Here is a 22261-nt window from a genome sequence, read left to right as displayed (position 1 = left end):
ATAGTACTATTTTTTTGCTATACATAAATAAACTACAGCCAACAACATCATTGACCAAGACTTCTGAAGTCAACAATGTCTTCAATAAAATAAAGATATATTTCAATTCAAGACAAATTATCTTACGAATGCTTTGAATAGTTCCCATTCCAGTCCACTTTATTGAATAATTAACTAGCACTGACTAAATTTTTATTTATAGTTTGTCTGTCGCCTTTCTCCCACCCTATGTAAGCAATTAGCAAATATCCCTATATAAACCCTTAAGCTGTCCATCTTAACTTTGCATCAAACCAATTCTTTCTCTCTTTGTCCACGTCTTTAGTTGAAAGCTGTTTTAATTCTTTCTCCTCTAGCTTCTTGAAAAGTTACTTTTTCATTCAATACCCCTTATCCAACAAGAGGGTGAAAAATTACTCCTTCGGGCCTCCAATCGTATCAGAAGAGAAGAATAAGTTTCACTTTCTATTACATTTGTATATACATCAAAGCATGTTTTCCCTTCCGTCTATACTATCTAACAATATTCAAACTCAATCATCTTCATCTCTACTCTTCAACAACCACCATCATGGTTTTCATCATTCAACTCGACCGTCACCTCGACTTCACCACCGCCTACTCTTCTCTTCATGTGCCCAAACTGACGGCTCAACTACCACCAACAACAATAACTATGTCTCAATTCCAAGTCTTGATGACAATGTTACCAGACTTTCCAAATTTTTAGAATCACCGAGGCTCTCGAAAATCGAAGCGAACACATCATCACATCCCCTTTCCAACTCCAACAAGCTTAAAATAGCTATTATAGGCTTTGGCAACTTTGGACAATTCATTGCCAAGGCCTTCATTCAACAAGGACACATTGTACTAGCTCATTCCCGTACTGACTATTCCCATGTAGCACAATCCCTTAATGTCAACTTCTTCAAAGATCCCAGTGACTTATGTGAGCAACATCCTGACATTATCTTACTTTGCACTTCCATTAATTCCCTCGAACGAGTCATTCATTCCCTTCCCATCCAAAAGCTTAAACGTAACACACTTTTCGTAGACGTACTATCAGTCAAAGAATTTCCAAAAAATATGTTCCTTCAATCACTACCTCAAGAATTTGACATTTTATGCACTCATCCTATGTTTGGTCCAACTAGTGGTAAAGACAGTTGGAAAGGACTACCATTTATGTTTGACAAAGTTAGAATTGGCCAAGAAGAGTCAAGGATTAAAAGGGTCAACAATTTCATAAATATTTTTGAGAAAGAAGGTTGTAGGATGGTAGAAATGAGTTGTTTTGAACATGACAAGTATGCTGCTGACTCACAATTTATTACACATAGCATAGGCAGAGTGTTACAAAAACTTGGACCAGAGACAACTCCTATAAACACAAAAGGGTATGAGAAGTTACTGAATTTGATGGAGAATACAATTGCTGATAGTTTTGATTTGTATAGTGGTTTGTTTATGTATAACAATAATTCTATGAAGGTCTTAGAGAGATTGGATGCAGCATTGGAGAGTGTGAAAAGAGAATTATTTGGAAAAGTTCTTGAGAAATTGGAGAAGAGAGTGGTAAAGGAAAGCAGGGTTGCTTTCCCTACTACTTTTTCTAACACTATTGAAAAGTTGCAAGTTGAGAGGAAGGAAGAGGCTCTTTCTTGATCCTAATTGAAATACAAGTTGGTCATTTTTTTAATCCTTTTTCAATAATAGTGGTTGATTTGTTTAATAAGAGTTGATATTTAACACCTCTAATTGGAGTATCTTTTATGCATCTTACTAGCATGTTTACACGGTATTTTACTGAACTTTTAAGTTGGTCAAAATAAACTTATTGGTATCATTTGATTTATATAAACGTATGGTATAAACTAAAAACACTTATAATTCAAATGTTTATAAGTTAAAATCAACCAAAAGTCAAAGCTCATGAGCTTGGTCTTACTTCACCGTCGAGAAAGGAAAGAAGACTTCCATCTCCAAGTTTAACTCAGACGCTCCCTTCTTTTTTTTTTGGGTGTGAAGCAGTGTCAAACCAAAATACCAAACAAGCGCTCTCCTTGAAAAGGAGGTGATCCAGCCGCACCTTCCAATACAGGTACTTTATTACGACTTCACTCCAGTCACTAGCCCTGCCTTCGGCCTCAATTTATAGTTTTACGGCTTGTAAGAACTTTTGGTTTAAGCTTGTAAGAACTTTTGGTTTGACTAATCCTTTTACGATTTTATCTCTAATATCTTTTCAAATTTCCAAAGTACTCTTCCTAAAACATAATTTTTAATTATCTCTTTATTCTATTTTCGCCATTCGTCCCTTTTTATGCAAATGTTTTTTGATAAATAGCTTTAAGGACATTTCCGTCATATTAATAGAGGAGTGTTTATCTGTACCTTTTGATCGAACACACTAGCTGCTAATTATTTTTCATTTATAAAATCAGCTTCAACACCTAAAAGTGTTGTTTATGATACTTATCAACTACTTTTAATCTGCTAACCCATGCTGTTAAATGTCATGAAGAGGTAAAATCATCCCAATTGTAGTTTTGACTTATAATATTTTAACAACTTCTGTAAAATAAAGTTTGGAGGTGGAGGATGCTTGTTTGTAAAATAAAGTTTGACTCTCCAGAGTTATATAGATTCTTGAGTGGTGATACACTGATACCAAAACTGCCAAAACTATGTAAATTGCTGCTGAGAAGAAATTTTCTGTAACAACATTAATGCAAATAGCATTTTTAGTCACTTGCAATTCATTCAAAGAAAAAAAGAGAGAGAGAGAAAGCAGAATTAAAGTGGATAAGAATATATCTAACATCTCGCACATTTCATAAATATACAATTAAACTGTTACTCAATTCTTGTAACAAGTAGTTGTTGACATGCAAGCTAATTCATGTTCGGGATTGAAGCGTAATTGTAGTAATTAATGGTTGTTCAACCTGAACCTATGCTATTATAAGATGTAGCTTTCCTTATACTAATTAAGTTAAATTCGCATTTTTGTTGCAATTCTTATTTTAATCTGGTCATTACAATAGAAAGGACCCTTGAAAGTTGTAAGTTCCGTGGTTCTTAATCTGGACTAGTTTGATGGGCCTAGCCCATGTAATTACCCCATAGGGATAGCCCACTATTAGCCAATCTTTTATATGTTTTCTACACCCTGTTAGCAAATTGCCATATATAGATTAGCAGCATCTGTGGAGAGCTTTATCCAGTTTTTTTCCAAATTTGAAAAAACCTCCATGCACATTGTAATGAACAAATTGGAATGGATAACTTGTGATAGAGAAGTTCAAAAGCTTTATTACTCAATTCATTCAAGATCAGTAGATTACCAGCAACAAGCATAAAAATAATTACATCCAATGGTGTAATAACTACTGCTATGAACATGACTTTTCACAAGTCATTAACATATATAGCTGTCACGAATGGAGGGAAACTCAAATCAGATTCTAGATTTTTAATTGTATTTTCGTATTTACATTTTAGTCACTTAAGTTTAGCTAAGTAGCTTTTGGTATTTTTCAATTAAGTCCTAGAGTTTGTTACTCAATAGGACAAGTATCCAGGTGATAAATGGACAAGTGCTTAGGTATCTGTGGTCGTTATATTCTATTTCTGGATTGCTTATATAGAGCCCGTTTGGATTGGCTTATAAGTTGGTCAAACCAGCTTATAAGCCATTTTTAACGTATTTGAGTGTTTGACAAAAAGAGAAAACAGCTTAAATTAAGTTAAAAAGTACTTAAAATAAGTCAAAACCAAGAAGTTGTTCAATCTCAACTTTTTTTTTTTACTTAAAAGTCATTTTGGTTTGACCAACAACTTTACCCTTTTATCCTTTATATTTTCTGTTAATTTCAATACTAACCTTACTTCTAAAAACCCTTTAAGTACTTTTATCCAAACACGTAACTGCTTATTTATAAAAACGGAAAAGGTCCAAAAATACCCCTAACCTATTGAAAAAGGCTCATAAATACCCTCCTTCCACCTTTTGGTCTAAAAATACCCTTAAGGTTTGTTTTTGGCTCAAATATACCCTTCAACCTATTGAAAAAGGCTCATAAATACCCTCCTTCCACCTTTTAGTCTAAAAATACCCTTAAGATTTGTTTTTGGCTCAAATATACCCCTCAGATTTTTTTTAAAAAAAACTGGAATTTTTTTTTTAAATCTGGATTTTTTTTTTAAATTACGGAATTTTATTATTGACCAATTACGGAATTTTTAAATTACGGATTTTTTTAAAAAATCTGGATTTTTTTTTTAAATTATGAAATTTTATTATTGACCAATTACGGAATTTTTAAAAAAATCCAGATTTAAAAAAAAAATCCAGTTTTTTTTAAAAAAAATCAGATTTTAAAAAATCTGAGGGGTATATTTGAGCCAAAAACAAACCTTAAGGGTATTTTTAGACCAAAAGGTGGAAGGAGGGTATTTATGAGCCTTTTTCAATAGGTTGAAGGGTATATTTGAGCCAAAAACAAACCTTAAGGGTATTTTTAGACCAAAAGGTGGAAGGAGGGTATTTATGAACCTTTTTCAATAGGTTAGGGGTATTTTTGGACCTTTTCCGTTATAAAAATAACTTTCAGCACTTAAAAGTACTTATGCTTAAAAGTCACTTTTTTTCAGCTAATCCAAACGGGCTCATAATCCAGCGGCATTGTAACAGAGTCTTTTATCATATGTGAAATCAATATTTCCCTCCCTTCTTTCTATTCTCTCTTTCTCATTTCTGCAAATTCAGTAACGGAGCTTTTGCTCTTGTTACAATAGCGTACTGGGGGAAAAAATTAGCATATATAGCATAGAAATGGGTCAATGGATTCTCTTTTTACCCTTGGGTCTAGAATGCATCTTTTGCAATCACTTCATTTATATCCAAACCAAATACACTGGGCTTAGACTTCAGTCCAATTCTTTATAGGAACTTTACAATTTTGGCCAATTAACACACGTTTTCTTCAGCCCCTTAACTAGTGATGCGTTATACATTAATCATACCTAGAAAATGCTCCTATGACATGTATATATCACTTAGTGTATGATGTATACCACGCACAATAAATTTGCTTTTTTCCTTTTCTCTTGATTCTTGCTTCTAGTTTTCTCCAATCTGAGATGGAAATGGCTACGTTTATTTTTGAAAGAGAATATATATTTCAAGCGTGAAACTAGGAGGAGATTCTTCAAAATGGCCTAATATCTAGTGGGTTTTCGCTCGATAAGGCTATTCAATGCCAATTTTGTGTTTGGCTTCAGTTGCTAAATATATTCTTTGGCGAAATTATGCCAATAACGGTTGGGAGGTTGTATATAGGTGTCAATATCATTTTAAAAAAGTGAGTCTATTTTTCGTTTTGGCCTTATTTACGCTCTCATGTATGGTAAAAAGCTACTATATTGTATTCATTTACGGTCGCTAGCCAAATATATGAAAGATGTGCATTAATTATGTATAAAATCTATGTTATATATTAATATACAAAAAATATATATATATTTGCCGGCCATTATTTTGGTGCACGGCTATACAATGTAAAAATCCATAGTTGGACTTAGCAGCCATATTGGGCTGGGCTGATATGTTTCTTTTGGTATCCATGTTTGTTTAGTACAAATCCTTCAATATTCAACAACCATTTTTTCTGTTAGAAAAAAATGTGCCAAGAAAACCTTCATCAAGTGCCAAAAGTTCGAAATCAGCAAATGAGCATACTTGCAAAAAAGAAAAGCTATCTTGCAATAAGCAAAAGTAAGAATATGTTACGACAAATTGAACTAATTTGAATAGAAAAACAAAAAATAGAAGGAACTTCAACACATAAAAAGTGCTTATACGACGCTACAAATTGGATCACGCGGCATTTAAACTTGTAGTTTTATGGTTACGACACTGCACAATTTAAGCACAGAGTTCAGATCCATCATATGTTATTAAAAAATAATATTTATTATATCGTATCAATTTATCATGATTAATGATTTTTTTTTTCTTTTCCTGCAAGTGATGAACCTACCGGATGGGAAAAAAAATGAACCTACTCGACAAAAACATTTTATTAGAGATAAAAATTCCCAGATGGCACAATGCTGTTTTCTGTCTTTTTTCCCCTAATGAAGTAAAGCTGGAAAACATTGTCTCATCACTATCTTTGCTTACGTGGTTTCGGTTGAATCAACTTGTTGAATTTGTATTCTTTTTTGAAAAGAAAAAAAATATATTTCTCCATTTGTTTTTATTGGACTGAAACTATCGAAGTCTATAGTTTACTTGACAAAACAAAGCAGCAAAGTTTTATAGGATGGCATTCGGCAGAATCTTGATCTTGCTACAAATAAACTTAGAAAAAGAAAAAAAAATTCACCTTCCATTCTTGATATTTGATAATAACTCCAAGTGCTGTTATGCTACAAGCGCAATTAAAACAAGAGGTTGCCACATCAATGATGTAATTATCATATTAGGTTACTATGGTTTTCGTGTTTACACCAACCTAATAAATATATAAAATATACTCCATCTGTTTCAATTTATGTGAACCCTTTACTATTTGGAAAGTCTACGAGGTGGTTCTTTGACCACGTTTTCCTTTTATTTTTCCTAAATTATTTGAATTATAAATTATCATGACTTATAGTACTTTTAATGTAGTTTCTAAATATATAAATTTTATGTTTACAAACTTGAAAAGTCTATGCCAAAATTTAAGGTCAAAGTTATAAAGTTTGACCCTCGTACTCCGAAAAGGTTCACATAAATTGAAACGGAGTGAGTATATTTTAAGTATATTTTATCATTAAATTATAATTAATTGATACATATTCTCACTTTTTTTTAATGTAAGAATAATAAATTAGTGTGAGCTGACAAATTTTTACTATATAAGTACGTTCGTTGCAATAAAGGCAGAGGTGGAGGTAGAGTATTACTTATGAGTTCGAACAAATTCAGTAATATAATGTTTGCTTAGAGACCCTATCTTTGTATTAGAAAATCCATTAATATGCAAGAAAAATTAATTGCAAACCCAATAATTAAGACGAGCTATATATTAGATGACATTCATGATCCATAAACTTCACATCTAAACACAACTTTTCAGTAAGCATCGACTATGAAAATATGATTGTTGATTTGTTTATGCATTTTGTGTAAATATTAGGAAACATTAATCTTGTAGCCCTCGTTCAGTTTGTTATCTAATTCTCTAGGTCGAGAATTTTGTAACCTATTTTTCCTAACTGGTTATTATTTGAGACGTGCACCACTTATTGTCAGTTGGTCGGATATTTAGTTAAATATAATAATTCCTTCTTTGCATTTTATATTATAACTTGACCAAATGCCATTAAAAGATGGCCCGTATCTATAGTGTGTCACCCAATTATAATGGAGAAACAATTATATTTCGAAAAAAAAAATAACATAGAGATGTTCGAAGTGTCAGCATTTTGTTGTGACATATCCCAATGATTAGTTCTTTTTCTTCTTCTTTTTTTAGTAATAATTTGGTAATGATTAGAATTGTCATTTGCCTGCTAAGCGGCCACATGAATAGATCCTCCCTCATATTTCAAAATATTTGACGCCATATTACTAATTACATTTTGTTTAACAAATAATTAAATTGATTTTAAACTAACTTAAATTATTGAACCATTTAGAATTTTAAAAGGTACTTTTATCAAATGTTTTAATATCGTTTTATTACAGATATTACCATGTATAAATCAGATTAATTGAATTATATTTTAGTAAATATTATCATGTACCAATAATTATATGGCTGGAAATAAAGATGCTTAAAATTAATATTATTTTAAAAAAAAAAAAAAAACACAAGAAGAAACAAAGCAAAATACGGCGTGACAGGAGTAAAGTTGTTGACAGGCTGAATTAAAACCTAGGAATCTGCCTAACCCTTTTTTCACAATTCTTTTTTCTTTATTCTCCGCGTTAATTTATATGTACTCACATTATTTTAAAAAATTCCCTTTTTTCCTTTGAGAATGTTTTCCAACTGCACCATGATCCTTTTTCATAATTTCAGCTTAAAAGATTCACAAGTAAATGATGTTCTCTACTTTGTCTTATATTACGTATATTCCTTGTCCACAAAAATAAAGAAAAAGTCTATGCAGATATTGTGGCTTTACACCAATTTTTTCCTGGCAAAGGTGCTTTTTGCATTTTTGCCACCCTTATTGAGATAGCTTTTAACAAACTAGATAAAAGAACACATATATCCACGTACCTTTTTTGTTCTCTCATTTAAGCCTTTAGAGTCAATTCTATTCATAAGGGAAAATAAAATTGCCAATAACGATAATGGAACATCAAAAATGATTATTTTCAAGGGGAAAATACAGATTTAAAAAATGAATCTAAGAGAATTTGTTTAATCACTCAACCAAATGATTTTATCAGTGTCGGATGTTACTTTTGTTACTGCTACAGTTTTTCTTAAATAATTAGATGAGGAGTCTAGTATTTGATTTACTAAAATATTTATTTTTTTATTTGTAATAAGAGTCTGATATTTTAGTGGTAATATGATTCTATTGCTTTGTTTATGGGAACCTTCTTGCAGCTTGCATCCTTTAAAAAAATCCTAACAAGATGTCACCACAAATTCTATTTTTTGCTTTCCCAGGAGCAAAATTTAGAATTCCTAAAGTTTCGATAAAAAATTAGATTACCAAGGAAATGTGGTTGATAGATGAGCTTAATTAATGCTGTGCAAATCTAAATGGATCAGTAAGTGTCAAATATATTTTTCCGTCAATAATAGATGGTTAAGAGAAAAAGTTTTGAGGAAAAAAAAAATTGTGAACGCTAAGAACTCGGGAAAGTTGTGACTTTACATGTGCCAATTTTTGAGAGCAATTATAGGGTATTACTTTATGACCGTTGCATGACCGTTGCTTGCATGATTTATTTCTCTAGGCTGATACAAGCATGTTAGGCGGAATAATTAAGTCCATTTCAACCACGTATAAAAAAGAAAATTAGTTTATTGTTATTTTGCATCAAAAAATGGTCGAAGTTATATCTTATATGTGCTCTTTAAATTTAACGAAGGTTGTTTTTTCCATATAATAAGTTCATCTCTAGATCTAGATTAGTAAGAGTTTGATTCCATATTTTTGAAGTTAACAAAAGTTATAATTACCTAATTATTCGGCATCAAACTCGAATACAAAATAATAGAGATCTATGTTAAGTTTGTTTCAAGTAAAAAGTGAATATTGGTCTAACTCATCCAATCTAGCTTATGAGGTGAGATTTGTCCAAGACCATATAAGGAGATCAAAATTTCACATTCCACCTGCTAATTTGCTATCTATGGGAACTCAACAACCACACTCTCCAAACTGGACATCTAGATTGTGGAAATATAAGATGAAGGCCTAAAATCGGGTAAACCAAGCTTTGATACCAAATAACTAAATAGACTTTAGACTAAATTAAACTTAATATCAAAAGCTAGCGGTGAAAATTGGATAAGACCATATATATAAGGAGATCAAAGTTCTACGTCCCACGTGATGTGGGAACTCAATTCAAACTTGGCTGAATGAAGAAATTCTGGTGGAGAGTGTTTCTTCTTTAAATGTGGCTTTACGCGATACAAATCAATCGTTTCAGCAAATTTCGAAAACTAGATGCTTATATATGTTTTTAAACGAACTTGGTTCGATCATCAAAGCAACTTCTCCTTTATGTTCTCATATTGTAGTTTTGGTGCTATACGCTATATAGAATATACTGACACGCAAAATTTAATATAACATCTTTTTTCAATATACCTTGCTAAAGACAAGTCAAATGTTATCTGATTAAGATTCACATTTTTACCGGTCAACGATTGAATATCTTTGAAAGAAAATGGTGTGTTCAGCCTTATATGCTAGATAAAAGTCATCATTTGTCCTAATAAAATTCGTATAAAATGAAATGAATATTCATAAAATAAAAATCCTTTAAAATAATTCTATGGAGTACTGAAAGATATTATGAGATATGAGTAAAAGTTGAGCGTAACATTTCCTCAAATATCAAGAAGGTATTAGGCATATATCATTCAGAGATTTCTTGCCTTGGTTCGGCAGACAAGTAAAAATCCCAACAAACACTAATTCAGATACCATATCACAAATACAATAGAACAAAATCAATTGTCTTCATAATTGATCTGCTTAGTTTTAATTATGGTGTCCCATTATACTTACGAAGATGGTCTTCATTCACCTCACTTAGGAATTATTCAAGGTCCTACAAGAAGGGAGAAAGAAAAGAAAAGAAAAAATGTGAATTGTGCTGGTATTTGGACATGTGTCCTTCAAGTAATTGTCAAGTACCAAGTCCTATTCCTACCACATAGAATAAAGTGAACCATGCAATTAAAAATTAGATATTTTCGGCAAAATAGTACTCACAACCATGTTTAAAGCAGCCCAAGCAATAATAACGACAGCCATCATACTTGAAAAGTACTAATTAGATAAGTGCTTAACATTGATTTCTAAAACCACTAGATGCCCATGCTACACTAGATGTGCATGCTGGGAATAATGATAATATATATATATATATATAGTATGTTTAAAATACGATTAATATAATATTGCAGGTTGTGCTTCGTATCTAGAATTTTATTTTATTCGTGTTTGCTACGAAAATTTATTAATACTTTTTAAAAGAGAAGACTTGTTTAAAAAGAAACTATTTTCCTCTCTTTGAGATAAAACAATAGCAATATTTAAGCATCAGTTGATACTTTCAATTTTAATTCGATTAATTTAACGGTGTAAAATACTTATTATTTTTTATCAAATTTTGATTTAGATAATTCTAATTCTAATTATTAAATTAATTTTACACGTTTAAAACGAAATAAAGTACAAATTGATTTTTTCCTTATTCTAAAGAGTCTATCATTATTGATTTAGTTGTTTGATTTTCTAAGCATTTGTTTTTTAACATTGTTTGTTTTATTAATATGGGATTCACATTTTTTTTAATATTGCTTGATTCTGTTAATATGGGGTCCACTTTTTTTCCCGTGAGTTTGGATGTGGTCAGTTCCACTTTTTTTTCTTCCTTTTTTTTAAAGAGACAACTGACGATGAAGCATGAGTCTAAATTCATGCTTTATATAGTTTATTCTTTTTTATTTTTTTATTTTTTATATTGCTTGGTGTCGTTTAGTATGGGGCCCACCCTTTTGGACATTATTAGTTTGCATTATTTTTATGTATATATATATATATATATATATATATATATATATATATATATATACTATGTTCAAAACACGATTGATATAACATTGTAATTTGTGCTCCGTATCTAAAACTTTATTATATTAGTGTTTGCTAAGAATACAAAGTCTGCATTTTTTTTGACATTGTTTATTTTTTTAATATGTGATTCACTTTTTTTTTTTTAATATATATTGCTTGATTTTGTCAATATGGGATACTATGTTCAAAACACGATTAATATAACATTATAGTTTGTGCTCTGTATTTAAAACTTTATTATATTAATGTTTGCTACAAATACGCATGGTGTTTAATACGGGGCCCACAATTATTTTCACATTTATTAGAGTAAGGAAAAAATGAAAAAGTAATTAAATTCTATCTTATTTTAATATATAAGTATTTTAAGCATGTTACTGTACAATAATTTCATTTGCTCCCATTAATGGATTGATACGCACGTGGTAATGAATCCATCATTATTGACTTAATGAGATACTTTGGAAATTACATGAATATTGTTTGATTTTTTAATATGGGGTGCACTTTTTTTTTTTGGACATTATTAATCTGCATTATTTTTATGCATATATATATATATATATATATATATATATATATATATACTATGTTCAAAATATGATTAATATAATATTGTAGTTTGTACTCCGTATCTAAAATTTTATTATATTAGTGTTTACTACGAATATAAAGTCTTTTTTGACATTATTTTTTTTGAATATGGGGTTCAATTTTTTATTTTTTTTATATTGCTTGATTTTGTTAATATGAAGTCCACTTTTTTTTATCGTGAGTTTGGAGATGGTGGGTTCCATTTTTTTTTTTATATATTGCTTGATGTTGTTTAGTATGGGGTCAATATATATGGGGCCCACAATTTTTTTTTACAATTTTTTTTTTATGGGCATGTTTAATATGAGGCCCAATTTTTTTTTTTTTTTTTTTTTTATATATACAATGTTCAAAACATGATTGATATAACATTGTAATTTGTGCTCCGTATCTAAAACTTTATAATATTAGTGTTTGCTAAGAATACAAAATCTGCACTTTTTTTTTGACATTGTTTATTTTTTTAATATAGGATTCATTTTTTTATATATATATTGCTTGATTTTGTCAATATGGGATACTATGTTCAAAACACGATTAATATAACATTGTAATTTGTGTTCCGTATTTAAAACTTTATTATATTAGTGTTTGCTATGAATACGCATCGTGTTTAATATGGGGCCCACATTTTTTTTAATATTATTTGTTTTTTAAATATGGGATTCACTTTTTTTTCAATATTGCATGATTTTGTAATATGGGGTCCACTTTTTTTTTCCCGTGAGTTTGGATGTGGTGGGTTCCACTTTTTTTTAATACTGGATGTTGTTTAATATGGGGCCCACAATGTTTTTTACAATTCTTTTTAATATTGGATGTTGTTGAATATGGGGCCCACAATTTTTTTTTTAACAATTTTTTTTTTTTTGGCCTGTTTAATATGGGGCCTAATTTTTTATTTTTTTTATGTTGGTGTGGGGGGGAGGGGTCACAACGGACGACGAAAGAAGCACCAACCGGTGCTTCTAATATAGTAGAAATTTGACCGTAATATATTTTAAAATGGTTACACTTGAAAGGGGTTAATATAATAGCGAATTATATTTTGGTCTAGTGACTGATTTCAATTGGTCCATCGAATTATATTAATCACATTCGATTAGATGAAATTGTACTACTCCGCCGTTCTAGTTTATCTAATAACAATTTTTTTAGTTCGTTCCCAAACATATCTTCAAATTTAAAAATAATTTCATTTAAGTTTTAAAAATAAAGTTTTATAATCACATAAATATTATATCGTAATTAAATCATAAATTCTATTACTAATTTCGTGTTTAATCAAATTATGAAATATAAATTGACAGCGAGAAAGTATTGTTAGTGAAATATGAAAAAGGAAGATATTCCAATTAACAACTGACTCGAAAAATAGAAATGGAAATAAAAATAATGAATGGGAACAATATGACGCGTGGGCCATGAAGAATTGAACAATCAAAATTGAAGAGAAGGTTCGTTAGTTTGCAATTCGCATCACAGTCGCGTATGTTGACATTTGACTAAAGTACGTACGACGAGTGGACACAAATTGGAGAAAGAAAATAAAAGGCGGTCATCAAATTATAATATATATTTTGTTAGTTGAAATCAAATTATTATTATAATATGATAAAACATCTAAACTGCAAGATCTCACACGGTTTCATCAATTATCACACCCTCCAAAATGTTCTTTTCGCCGACATTCCACCAAAATTACTTACTTTTTCCATGCCTTTTCGAAAAACAATCAAACTTTTTTTATGACCACTTTTCTTATTTTTAAATATTCATTTTGAGCAGCAAAATGATCGAAAAGCTCTTGAAATGTAGGGGTTCATGTATATATATTAATTTATAGTACATATTAGAAGATTTAGCTAGTGACATGTAAATAATAGTATAAATATAATCTTATAGCTTTATTATAAGAGTTCTTCAAATTTCGAAAAAGGTGTTGGAGAAAGATGTCTATAACGTTTAAGCGTCGAACTGTTGAATCAACATTTAGAACTTACACACACTAATTACATAAATTTCTTTTGCATCTAGTACACAACTGAAAAGAGCAAATTTTTAATGGAAATCTTCTGACGGACGTCTCGCTGGAAATTCGCTACAATTCCTTAACGACGGGCTAATTTCCAACGAAACGTCCTGCTAAATTCAATGAGCAAATGATGTAATTTCCTAAAAACTCGATAATGTAGGGAAATAACAACAAAAAATTACAACAGCAACAATAACATACCCAGGATGATTCCACAAATGAGATTTGGAGAGGGTGGGTTGCACGCATATGTTACCCCTACTTTGGGTGAGGTAGAGAGACAATCAAAAATTAAAACGTAAGAACAAAAATAACGATTGAATTAGCTAGAAGGGTAATCAAAGTAATTTTATGTCGTAATTTGTCACCTTTCAAGTGAGTTCGGAGCCTAAATGGCACTAAAATGCCCAAATAAACCACATGGGGTTGTCCTTTCCACAATATACCAAAAGGAGTATAACGTGGATGGGGCAACGTTATACCCCAAAAAAAAAATCGCCGTGTCAGACAAAAAAAAAATTACAAGTAAAATGTTGGCTACAAAAATCAATTCTTGTAACACGTTCGCTGGCCAACGTCTTACAACATTTGATTTTTGTGAAACGTTGGCTGGCCAACGTCTTACAAGAATTGATTTTTGTTTGGCCAGCCAACGTTTACAAAAACAACAATTTTTGTAAAATGTTAGCCAGATTTAAATCATATCCAGCTGTTTTTTTATAAAAAAAAAATCAGTGATTTTTTATTTTTTAACTCAAACATACGCCACAAGTCATATAATAATTAACTCATACAATAATTAAAAATGTGTGATATATGTGAACATAAAAAAAATACTAAAATATAAGTTAAATAAACATCACACATTATCTGGATAGTAAACGTTAAATTAAATATGTTATTAAACAACACAAGACATATTATATATTCTTGGAAGATTACATAAGGAAATAACGATCGTACAACTTAGGAAAAAATATAAAAACCAACAAGCAACAACAACTACTGATTTCTGAAGGGCACTGATTCTTGTTATGACATATTTGCTTGCACGTACTACACTTCCTAGCCATGCGAGTTAGAGCTATATCCATTTTATTCCTCCTTCTAGTTGTACTCCGCGCTCCTGAAGTTCGCTCGTATTCAGTGTTTGCAATTAAACTGAAGGGAGAAGGTGGCCAATATGTCTCATCACCCAACGGTGAAAATTTTTCACTGTACGTTTGCTTGCAATACCTGCAACTGTAGTACTTGCTAACATAGGTCTTTGGCTGAATTCCACGGGTATCACAAAATTTAATGGCATGTGAACATGGCATATGGTAGTTTCTCCACTTCCCACACGAACACTTTTTCCCTTCGGCAGAGACTTTATGGATATTTCCGCCCTTACCTTCATGTGCAAATGTCAGAATCTCAAAGACCCTTTCAGCTGCATTGTATTGCTGCATGTCAGTATGCTTTCGAGACCTCTCCCAGTATTCATCAAACTTCTTTTGAACAACGAGCGGCCAAAACTTTTTATCCGCAATCAACAAATCAGCTAGGGTGCTTCTCTCAACAAATCGATCAACAAGATTTTTAAACGTATAACGGACCATGGCAGTAACGGACAATCCATGAGCTTTCTTCAATAAACCGTTGTAAGACTCAGAGACATTCATTGTCATAGCCCCCCACCTATGACCATTGTCCTTATTAAATGTCCATTTCTCCTTCGGAAGATTATTTAACCATAGATGCGCTGGAGGTGACAATCTTTTGATTTGTTCCATCCTCATTTTATACTTCTTCTTCTGGTGTTCTGTAGCCGCCAACCAGATTAGCTGCTCAAGGTCACTGTTGAGGAACTTTTTATTAAAGTTGCTTTTCAAATGCCGAACACAAAACCTATGTTGTGTGGATGGTGGTTGTAACCAATCATGTGTTTGGACACATTGCAAGATGCCCTGATGACGGTAAAAAATAAGTCCAATTCCTTGTCTCCCACAAATAACATGTCTCCACAACAACACAAGGAACCACGTCCAAGACTCAAAGCTCTCGCGTGCAACAATAGCATATGCAAGTGGAAAAATATTATTGTTCACATCAATTCCAACAACAATTAACAGTTTCATCTCATACTTACCGTACAGATGAGCGTCGTCTATTGAGATGACCGGCCTGCAATTTTTGAATCCATCGATGCTTGGTTTATAAGCCTAGAAAACAAATTTGAAGATGTGTTCGCCTTGCATTGTAGTTGACTGATGTGGCGTGATTTTACGCCACAATCGATGCTTTTTAACTATAAGTTTTACTTGTTTTTAAGCAAGTCTATGTCATTTTACGTAGTTTTTGTCATGTTTCAGGTAATACGAGGTCCCTGGAGCCAAAGTGTGGAAAACAAGCAAAAATGTTGCAAAACTGGAAATAACTGGAGGTTCTGGAAATTACTGGCGAAATATTGCTCTGCGCGATTGCGCAGAGTACCCACGCGATCGCGCCCACGCGGGAATTGAAATCCACGCGTTCGCGCTGGAATGAAACGCGACCGCGCCTACGCGCGACATTAATTCCACGCGATCGCGCAGGATCGACGTGCGATCGCGATGAAGGGAGAAGGGGAGATTGACGTCATCTACGCGATCGCGCAGACACATGGCGCGATCGCGATGAAGGATTTTTCGGCATTTTCGACCAGAATTCGGATTTTGATGATGTCTTCCATTCCAGTTCATATAAATAGAAAACTAGGGCAAAATATTACGGATTTTTGGCAGCTCCCACAAGTTGGAGGCTAGGGTTCCTACAAAAATGTTCTCTCTTCTTTTTAATCCTTGTTGATGGAAATCTCTTGGTGACAATTAAGATTGATACTCTTGTTGTGCTTATTTATTCATTTGCATTGTTCTTAATCAAGTAAGTTTTTGCTATTTTAATTATTCTTGTTCATGAATGTTTTCAAGGGATTAGCTAACCTTTGAACTCGCCCATTTACTTTGTTTGAAACTCGGAAGAGGAAAAACGGAGTTGGGATAGGATAATTAACATGAATTTGGGGCGTTAACCCTCATCTAATGGAAGTTGACCTAGGAATAGGCAATACCACTTGTAGCCATACTCGGGTGTTCTTAATGCTCCTAATTGCTTGAGGGATCTTCAATTGGGTAGTCTAGTTAATCTTCGGAAGAAGTTAATTTAGAGTCATTATCCGAGGCTAAATAACATAAACTTGCTATTATTTACAATTCGTGAAATAGATTGGATCGTTACTTGAGAAGTAGTTTCCCTCCTTCCATTCTTGTTGCCATTGATCAATTTACTTGCTTTCTAGATTAGAATTTATATTTCCGTATTTTATCAAAACCTTATAAAAAAAAAAAAACCATTGATGCGTTCGGGCATAGCTATTGTTAGTGATAATTCCTAATCTGCTTAAATCACCTACATATTGTTCTCTGTGGGATTCGACCCCGACTCATAGTTGGGTAAATTATATTTGCATACGACCGTGCCCATTCTAATTAATAGGGTGGATTTGGACGTTATCAAAAATGGCGCCGTTGCCGGGGAACAATTGGTGTATTTTGGCTAATCTAGGAAATAAGCTAACTTGCTTTGATCCGAACCCGTAAATATTTGTGTAGTTGTTTTCTGTGTTTTATTTTATATATATAAAAAAAAATGGCATCTTTCCATGAAAACTTGTTTAGTAATGACTTTTATTGTGAGCATGGCCAAATTGGTGAGTTCAAATTCATGATGGAGTGTCTACTAGGTGAGGGTAATGAAAACCAAAAAGCTTTTGAAGAGTACTTGGAAACTAGCCTCCAACTTGGTTTGATGAAAGAAGAAGAAAATCCTCCACGGGCAAATCATTATGAACTACCCAATGCTCAAGATAAAAGGGTAAATCATGAAGATGAGTTTATTGGGAATGCCAAAGAAAAAAATGAATGGGAGTCAACCATTATTCTGAACAATATGGTTGGTGTTGACCCCAATCCGGGGGAAAAAAAGGATGTCATAGTTCAAAAAGTTCAAGAGTCTTATATTCTGCAATTTGAAAATTCAACAAGGCAAAATGACATTCCTCACTTGAAAGCCAAGAAGTGTAGAATGAACAATATTTTACTTGGCGTGATCAGATATTTACCACCCCCCACTGCTCGGGGTCACAAACTTGATTCCAAGTTAGGTGCCCAATTCAAAAGCTCCAAATGGCGAGAAAAGCGGTAAAGTTGGTATCCGTCGTGCCGCGACGTTAACTTAAGCGCTTGGTGGGAGGCAACCCATCGTTTTTAAACTTTTTAATCATTTTTGAAATTTGATTTTTTAGAATTGTTTAGTTTATGATTTGTGACTAATCTGCAAAATTTCACAATTTTTGGAGTTGTTTTGAATAGGTTGAGTTTTCAGAACAGCCACAAATCAGTAGCTGCTGGTTTTTTCTGCTTATTTTCTGAACTGCTGTTTTTTTTTTGCCGAATTTTACTCTACGCGATCGCGCAACAACCCAACGCGATCGCGGTTAAAAAAAAAAAAAATTAACTCTGCGCGATCGCGCGGAACGGACACGCGAACGCGCAGAGGCGCGTGTCCAGGTATCAAAACAGAATTAAAAGGGCAAAACGGCTTAACCCCCCTTTTCCTTCACTTTTCCTCCAAAAATCTCACTTTTCTCTCAAATTCAACTTCAAAATTTCGGAAAATTTCTTCAACTTGCAACCACAAGGTATGTGATTCCTCCATTATCTTGTTCCTAGGGTTGTTTTTATCATCTTTCCATGTTAGAAATTGTGAGTTAATTTTTTTTCTCCATTTATTTAAGCATGAAAATGTGATGAAATTGTTGAAATTCTTGTTATATAAATTGTTGTTTGTTGTTGAGTGATGTGAGTTGAGTGTTGGTTGCTGATATAAGAAAAAAAAAATTGGGCAAAACACAAGCTTAAAATCGTTGAATTGAAGCCCCAAAATTGATGCCCATAACCTGTTTGTGAAAATGTTTCGCTGAATCTGAAACAATTTAGCGCGATCGCGCTACTACAGGCCGCGATCGCGCTGAATAATCGACCAAAACTGACGCGAACGCGTACTGTTGATCCGCGATCGCGGTTAAGGAACCCATAAAAATTCCGCGATCGCGCCAGTTCCCTACGCGATCGCGCTGAAGGAATAGAGCAGAATGGCGCGATCGCGGCTCTTTGTCACGCGATCGCGCTGAAGGCAAAAACCCAGTTCACAAACAGAATGCTCACACAGAGCGGTTCAAAACTTGGGTGCCCAATGTCCTTAACCCAACTCCTCATTATACATCATTGTAGGTGTTCATATGCATTGTGTTTGTTTTGTAGGTACTTAAACTCAAAAAAAAAAATGGCTTCATCATCCAGTGCTGCCCAAGTACCCTTGATTGAATATTATGACACCACCACCTTCCAGTCAGCAAAATGTTCGAAGCTATATGATAGACTGCTGAGAAAGAGCTTCATTGAAGAGAGGGGCTTTGTAACAGAGAGTTTGGAAGAAAAGATGCCCGAGTTCTATGGAAGGTTGGTGACAAGCGGCTGGATACGCTTTGCAGATGAACCAATCAGGGCAAATCATACCCTGGTGCGGGAATTCTACGCAAATGCTGCAGAGGCAGACATTACACATAGGGCAATTGTCAAAGTCAGAGGTGTGGATTTTCTGTGCAATGCCTCAAGAATCAATGCCTATTATAATCTGCAGGATGGTGACAACAGCGAGATGGCACAGATGTACGAAAACCTGCGGCAACAATGGTTTGTGACCCACCTTCACGGTGGGGAACAACCAAAGTGGCTCAATACAATGCAGAAAAGGATTGACTCTGCAGAGTTCACCGCTGAAGCCAAAACTTGGCTTGATATTGTCACATCCAGGGTGCTGCCTTCAAAACATGATTCAGAGGTGCCACTTGAGAGGGCTAAAGTAATTTGTGCTGTGATGGAAGGATTGCCTGTTGACGTGGGGAGGCTCATTATGCAGGAAATCCGGGAGGTGGTGCTTGAACGGACCAAGAGCTTATTCTTCCCATCATTGATCACTTACTTGTGCTCCACTGATGGAGTGCCCACAAGACCAGGCGACAGAGAAAAAGGGCCTGCTGGACCGATTTATCCGTTGAAAAAGTGAGGGCCTGGTAATGTACAGAAGAAAAGGAAGATTGATATAGCACCATCATCATTTGAGCAGTTCACATCTACTGCATCAGATTCGATTGGTGGGGCATCTGCCCCTCCCATGGCTATACCAATCTTGCCACCACTGCAAGAAGCCGCCAGGCCTTTCCAATATATCTCCACCCAGGTCCATGGGGTGGACAATCGGATCCAGCAGCTAGTGGCTAGTCTCCCTTCGGGCCCACATGGAGAAGGCACATCTACAGCTCCCTCTGTTCCTATTGGTCCGACATTAGCAGGTGTGGTGGAGGACATGAAGCATATCAAAGAAAAGCAGGGAAAGATAGAGAGGAGGCAGAAAAAGGCAAGAGAGCACGCCAAGAAGCAAAGCAAATTTCTGAACAAAATGATGAGCATTCTGAGGAGTGTATGCAGAGCACAACATGAAGAGGAGGAAAATGAGGACGATTTTGTCCTGCCAGAGCCCAGCAGCTCCAGTTCAGAGGGTGAGCAGAGATGACCATTAGCACGCAGTGCTAGGAGGTATGAAAAAAAAAAATCTGTGTTGATGTACTGCAGTGAGGACACTGCAAGTTTTTTTAGTTAGGGGTAGGAACCTCCTCGGCTTTTCTTTGCCAGAGTTCTTTTCTTGAGGGGGTTTTATTTTGTTGAAACTGGCATGTTTAGGATGTTACCTAGGTTGAATAGAGTAATTTTGTTTTATTTGGTACTACTTGGTAACTAATGGCATGTATTGTGTTTTGTTGAAATTTTTAGACCCCTCGAAATTTTGAAAAATGCATACTTAGAACAGTTATTGTCTGACATGATTGATTCTTTATATGACATTATGATTGTTGGGGTGTTGTGTGTGATGAATTACTACTTAGGAGGTCACAAGTGTAAAAATTATTGTCCTTATGCCGATGTGTGTGTGAGTTGTTAGTTTGATTCTGTTTATGCATGTATAATCTAGAACTTGCCCGGTTGGTCTTGTATGAAATCCGAAAGTTAGTTTGGTTGTGAGATGATCTTAGGCTTTCTTTGATTGAAATAGTCACTTTGCCTAAATAAGCCTTACCAAAAGTGTTAAATACCCTTAGTTTCCCTTTTGAGCCTTTTTGACCTTTTTCTTGGCTAGCCAATTATGAAACCTTACCCTTTGTGAAATTAATCCATCTTCGCACCCGTTCCCTCCTTGATGCTACTAGTTAGATGAGGCAAAATGCCTAAGTTGGGGGTGAACTAAATGTGGAGTACATGTTAAAAACATAAGTTGGGGGTGGTGGAGTTTGCTAGTGGAGATTCGATGTGGTAGTTGCGTATATATATATATATATATATATATATATATATAAAAAAAAAATCACCAAATTGTTGTAAAAAAAAAAAAAGATTTGTAAGTTGGTTAGAAGTAAAACCACATCGAGGTTGAAAACTGAAAGAAAATAAAGGGGTGAAAAGAAAAGAGGCGAATTAAGGTGACAAGATGTTGTAGTGTTCAAGGAGGGTGAGTCACTAATATCCAAAAAGTATCTGACCCGTCCCTAAACCTACATTACAACCCGAAACAAGTCCTAATGTGATCACAACCGAACGAGCTTAGGATTAGAACATAGAAAATAAGGGCAAGCCTATGGTATTTGCATGTGTAAATATGAATTTTCTTTGTGAGTGTGAGTGTTTTTCTCTTCTCTTTCGTCTTCGTCCCATTCTTGTCGTATATATGTGTGTTGGGACATTCTTTGGTCTATGTGAGGGCATAAGGATGAAAATTGAACAAAATAAAGTGACCGCCTAAAGTAGCGTTTGTGTGCACCATAATATGTTCGATAATATGATGTCATTCATTGAAGCTTCATGGTTAGTTGTAGTGTTCTTGAGTTGCGTATGTTGCTTTAAAACAGAAATTGGGGTGGTCCTTGGAAGAAAAACATGCATGCCGGTAGTTCAAAGTCAAAACCAATGTAGACATTGTTATTCTATAATATCTAGGTGTTAGATTGAGTCATGGTTTTGTATGGCTTGCTTGAGGACAAGCAAATACTTTAAGTTGGGGGTGTTGATGTGGCGTGATTTTACGCCACAATCGATGCTTTTTAACTATAAGTTTTACTTGTTTTTAAGCAAGTCTATGTCATTTTACGTAGTTTTTGTC

General features: G+C 33.7%; 1 protein-coding gene across 1 annotated transcript; it reads left to right on the top strand.

Annotated features, from left to right (window-relative positions):
- Positions 1 to 347: 347 nt before the first annotated feature.
- Positions 348 to 1759, top strand: LOC132630626 (arogenate dehydrogenase 2, chloroplastic-like). The gene has a single exon (XM_060346189.1). The coding sequence runs from the start codon at positions 493 to 495 to the stop codon at positions 1669 to 1671; it is 1179 nt and encodes a 392-aa protein (XP_060202172.1). The 5' UTR covers positions 348 to 492; the 3' UTR covers positions 1672 to 1759.
- Positions 1760 to 22261: the final 20502 nt, after the last annotated feature.

The sequence above is a fragment of the Lycium barbarum genome, chromosome 3 (assembly GCF_019175385.1).
Source record: "Lycium barbarum isolate Lr01 chromosome 3, ASM1917538v2, whole genome shotgun sequence".
Lineage (NCBI taxonomy): Eukaryota > Viridiplantae > Streptophyta > Magnoliopsida > Solanales > Solanaceae > Lycium > Lycium barbarum.
The sequence above is the reverse complement of the archived record's forward strand: the minus strand, read 5'-3'. Positions and strand labels throughout refer to the sequence as shown.

Bases quoted from the DNA above. Each gene is read 5' to 3' on its own strand.
- LOC132630626 (XM_060346189.1), top strand. From the start codon at position 493: ATGTTTTCCCTTCCGTCTATACTATCTAACAATATTCAAACTCAATCA.